We start from the raw sequence: 4,135 nt of genomic DNA, 5'->3' as shown, positions 1-4,135 counted from the left end.
TTAATGTTAAGCCATTGAATAGACAAAACCATGTCAAACCATATGCCATTAACGTAGCAAAGTATGATAGGTTTAATAATAAATATGGACATAAAACTCTAAATTTTGTTTCAGGCTTTTTCTTACATTACTTTTTCAGGCTTATTCATAAATTTCCTTAAGTTACACAGACTAATGACCACTTTGCTAAATGGGATCCAAATGAGAAAAAGTTATGTGAAGAAGACAGCATTTCTTGGGGAAAATATTTATTGAAAGTTCTACTTCCATTCCTATAGTGATAATGTACACAAATGTACATTTATAGATCAAAAAGATGTAAATATATTTATTTCAAAAAGACCTGTCCATTGAACAGGAATAGCTCCAAAGAGAGGGTGATGGAGTGGAAAAAGCAGAAAAGAGGAGCAAAGGTTTCATGATGTTACAACAGTGATCAGACTTGTTTTCAACAGATCTCAACTGTCTCTCTGAAATGCATAATGCTAAGTGCAAAGTGTGGAGAGAGGAGGTTTGATGTTTCAAAGCCAGTTAAGCTTGAAGCATGGACTCCTCAGTGAACCATGTATAAATAAATAATTATAATATATGAATTTTGAAATTTTGACACATTTTTGGATCAGCTTTGTGCAATATTTCCTACAACAGATGTTGGCCTAATGCAATAACAAACATGAGGTCAGGTATTTTGGAAGCCAAAGGAGGACAGGGCGAGATGTGAAGATTGGGTACAGGAAAAGTAGTGCAGGGAGTTAAAACAGATGGGTTGAAGACATGGGAAACTTTCTAGACAATTCCATATTTCGACAGGTCACTGAGCTCCATGTCCCCGAAGGCTTCCCATGGGCAAACCACTGTGATGTCTGTGCCGAGACCCTCCATGCCAGGGATGTCGTCTCCAAATCTGTAAAAGCAACCAAAACATATCTTAACATCTTGGAAATATTGACCCACTGTATGTTCTTGTAATTGATATAAGATTTTTAGAGGCAAAAGAAGCACTCAGATGTCTTACTTAAGTAAAAATAATAAATGACAAGTAAAAGTCTCTCATTCAAAATCCTGCTTAAGTAAAAGTGAATGCTTATTATTGTGTTAAATCGTTAATATTGATTCATCAATGAGTAAGAGGATTTTAAATTTTGTAGCTGGTCTAGGTAAATGTATCTGGTCTATATCTAGTTGAGTAGCTCCATCCAGTGATACCTCCAAAGGGTCCCAAGATGAATTTTCCCATGAAATGAATCATTAATAATTTGGGGGAAAATAATACAGTCCCGTCACATAAATATTATTTTGTTTACTTGGACCTTTCTTTAGTTTTTGCTTTTTTTGTGTGAATTTTTTTGCCTACTTTTGCATTTTAAAATTGTTTTTAAACAAGCTCATCTGATAAGTTTAAGAGGGAAATCTCCCCTTAGTGAAACTATCAACTCCTTGTAGACATCTAAAACCTGCCATGGGGCCTCAACTGGATACCAGGGTTTTTTGGATTACTGATCAAGGGCCAAATAAAGTTGGACTTTACTGGTTTAATCTTTCACAATGTATTACATTTTATGATATTATAATGTGCCTTTTTTTTTAATGTAAAATCCTATTCTGAAAAGTGACTGCAACTGTCAGGTGAATGTAGTCAAGTATTTCCCACTGAAATGTAGTGGAATCAAAGTGTGAAATGGAAGGAAATTGAAATATATTTGTAAAGAATAAATGTGCTTAATTAGTTTCCCCCACTGGTGACATTAAGGCCCATCTTACCCCTTCTGGCCTGGTTTTGGGGCCTTGCTCTTGAAGGTACGAGCAGTCCTCTGCTTGAACTTGGGAGGAGCTCTCTTGTCGGCGGGTGTTGCAACATCTGCCATCTTTTATTCTCTGAGAGAAAAAGAGTGAGCGGTTGATTAGCTAATCTTGACGTTTAAGACCCCTATACTTCTCCTCATCCTGAACCCTGTGTATCGATGTTGTAACACTCCCAGGTAAGGTCACATTTTAAGCCATATAGCTCCTTAAGACCCTGTTACACAAACAACTTTGTCTATTTTTACACCTCGGCTTTTAAGATTACTGTTGGCCAATTTACAGACAGTATTTTCTGACTCCACGGTATCACCTAATTGGACTGCATTCAACACACTGTGTGGTGCAAATAATAAGCCCAGAGTGTAAGGAGATTTTACCTTCAACAACAAATTTTCAATCTGCTTTAGTCTGACCTCCTTAGACCTCCAAAGACCACATGCTATCTTACAGGCGAGATCAGCAGGGCTCTGGAATTGACCAGAAATGTTCTCTTACATAACTAATGGATTCGTTGACCAATTAATCACTTCTGACATTTAACAGTCTAATTTCTTCTTCTCATGCTGCTTAGTGTTGTCACATTCCCCACTTTTGATTCGCTAGGGCTAATAACGTAAGTATTCATCGTGTGAACATACACATCAATATGTGTGTGTAATTTGTCTCTATTTACGGACTACGAATAATCGCTGTTATTCATAGCATTCACTGACAGAAGTAGCTGATGATGCCTCTTTTCCCTCACATTTAAGAGTTTGAATTCTTTTTATACATTTGTTTGATCTGGATGGTCTCCTCAGATATATATCCTGGTAATAATGGCAGCACATTCATGCAACATTAAGAAACCAGATTCATCTTTCACTTTTGGGTAAGATAAGTAAAACAAAGGAGGGTTATAAAAATGAGGGCAATGTACACGATGATTTTACGTAATATATTCTTTAGAAATGTAAATACATTTAAAGTGAAAGCAATAACTAAAAAAAGGCACAGCAGTACTGTCTTTTTGTTCTTCAGTGTTTTAACTTTTTTGTTCTGATTTACTCGTAATGTTTGTTTTAATTGTTTTGTCCGATCACTTGTATCTTCACTGCTGTTGCTTGTTCTTTTTCTCTGTAAGTATTGTTGATTCTGTTTAATAACGTTTGACGTGTTGCTTTGCTTCGAGCTAATTTTCCATATAGAACAACAAATCTTGAAAACATTACAGTGATAGAGATAATAAGAAGAGGAAGGAATTTGATTTAAGATAATATGTTAAATCTTTTACACATAGATATTCAATATCCTGAAATAGAGGTAGAGAAAATTTTGAAAGAAGTCCTAATGTGTTAATGTTCAGATGTTAAGCTGAAAATGACATTGAGATGATGAAAAGCTCACCTCTTCTTTTCAAACTTTGCTCAAATTAAATTAATAAAAGTTTTGTTAAATCAGGCTTTCTGATCGCGCTCATATACAGTATATTGTTGGTTTCTTTTTATTTCTTTTGTCCCATTATTCAATGACAAAACAACAGTAAACCCCGTCGCCCGTATTGTGTCTAAAACATGGAAAATAAAAAGCAGAACAGTTCACAGCCTCCAAAAGGGATTAAAAAAAAAAGAACCATTTAATATATCTATGTAATTCTTTTTAAAACAGTATTTTACTAAGTTGATAGCTTAAAGAAAAAAAAGATGAAATGGAAGTAAAAGAGACAATACGATAAAAAGCAGCGATGCACAGTGCACAAACCATAAAGCTTTAAATTAAAGAATAGATACATTTATCTACAAAATATTTTTTCTATTCTACCAAAGCCAAAAGCACATCAGTGACATCTGTAGGCCTGTCTCAGAGCTTCTATCTAAAGTCTTGCTTTGCCAGTGCCTTGCTGCAGTCTCATTCTCGCTCTAACCTTAATTCTTACTAAAGAATTGAAAGTTAGCCAAAGCTCACACCTAAAAGTCAAAGTTCGGTCTTACCTGTTGTTGCAGTAGCACAAGTAATGTCTGTCTGATATCCTTCTGGTCAGTTTGTGTCTTTCTGGTCTTGTTGTCTTCTTAAATACTCCCTTCTGTAATCCCTCCAACATGCTTATCCATAGCTTTGTTTTTTACACCCCTCCCTTTAACGTGCTTCTTGGCTCTATTAGCTTACAGGGGGCCTAAGTGTTAATGTGTTTATTACCATCTGAAGATGTTCTTAACCTTACATAATGAGGCATTGCTGAGCAAATCAAAATTGGATTTACCCAGCAATGTTTCATGTTTTGGGACCTGATTTGGATTCTGAATGTACAAATCCTCTGAAGCATTTTTAAAATAACACCTGTTGTTCACAACTA

General features: G+C 35.4%; 1 protein-coding gene across 1 annotated transcript; it reads right to left on the bottom strand.

Annotated features, from left to right (window-relative positions):
• Positions 1-245: 245 nt before the first annotated feature.
• Positions 246-1,865, bottom strand: LOC138209536 (retinal cone rhodopsin-sensitive cGMP 3',5'-cyclic phosphodiesterase subunit gamma-like). The gene is made up of 2 exons (XM_069168190.1): positions 1,762-1,865; positions 246-904 (listed from the first exon to the last, which is right to left on the bottom strand). Exons 1-2 carry the CDS (start codon positions 1,863-1,865, stop codon positions 787-789), a joined length of 222 nt encoding a protein of 73 aa, XP_069024291.1. The 3' UTR covers positions 246-786.
• Between the last annotated feature and the right edge of the window lie 2,270 nt (positions 1,866-4,135).

Source organism: Embiotoca jacksoni, unplaced genomic scaffold (genome assembly GCF_022577435.1).
Source record: "Embiotoca jacksoni isolate LCO1_2020_lvr unplaced genomic scaffold, fEmbJac1.0.p SCAF_4, whole genome shotgun sequence".
Taxonomy (NCBI): domain Eukaryota; kingdom Metazoa; phylum Chordata; class Actinopteri; family Embiotocidae; genus Embiotoca; species Embiotoca jacksoni.
This window is presented reverse-complemented; position numbering and strand designations above follow the sequence as displayed.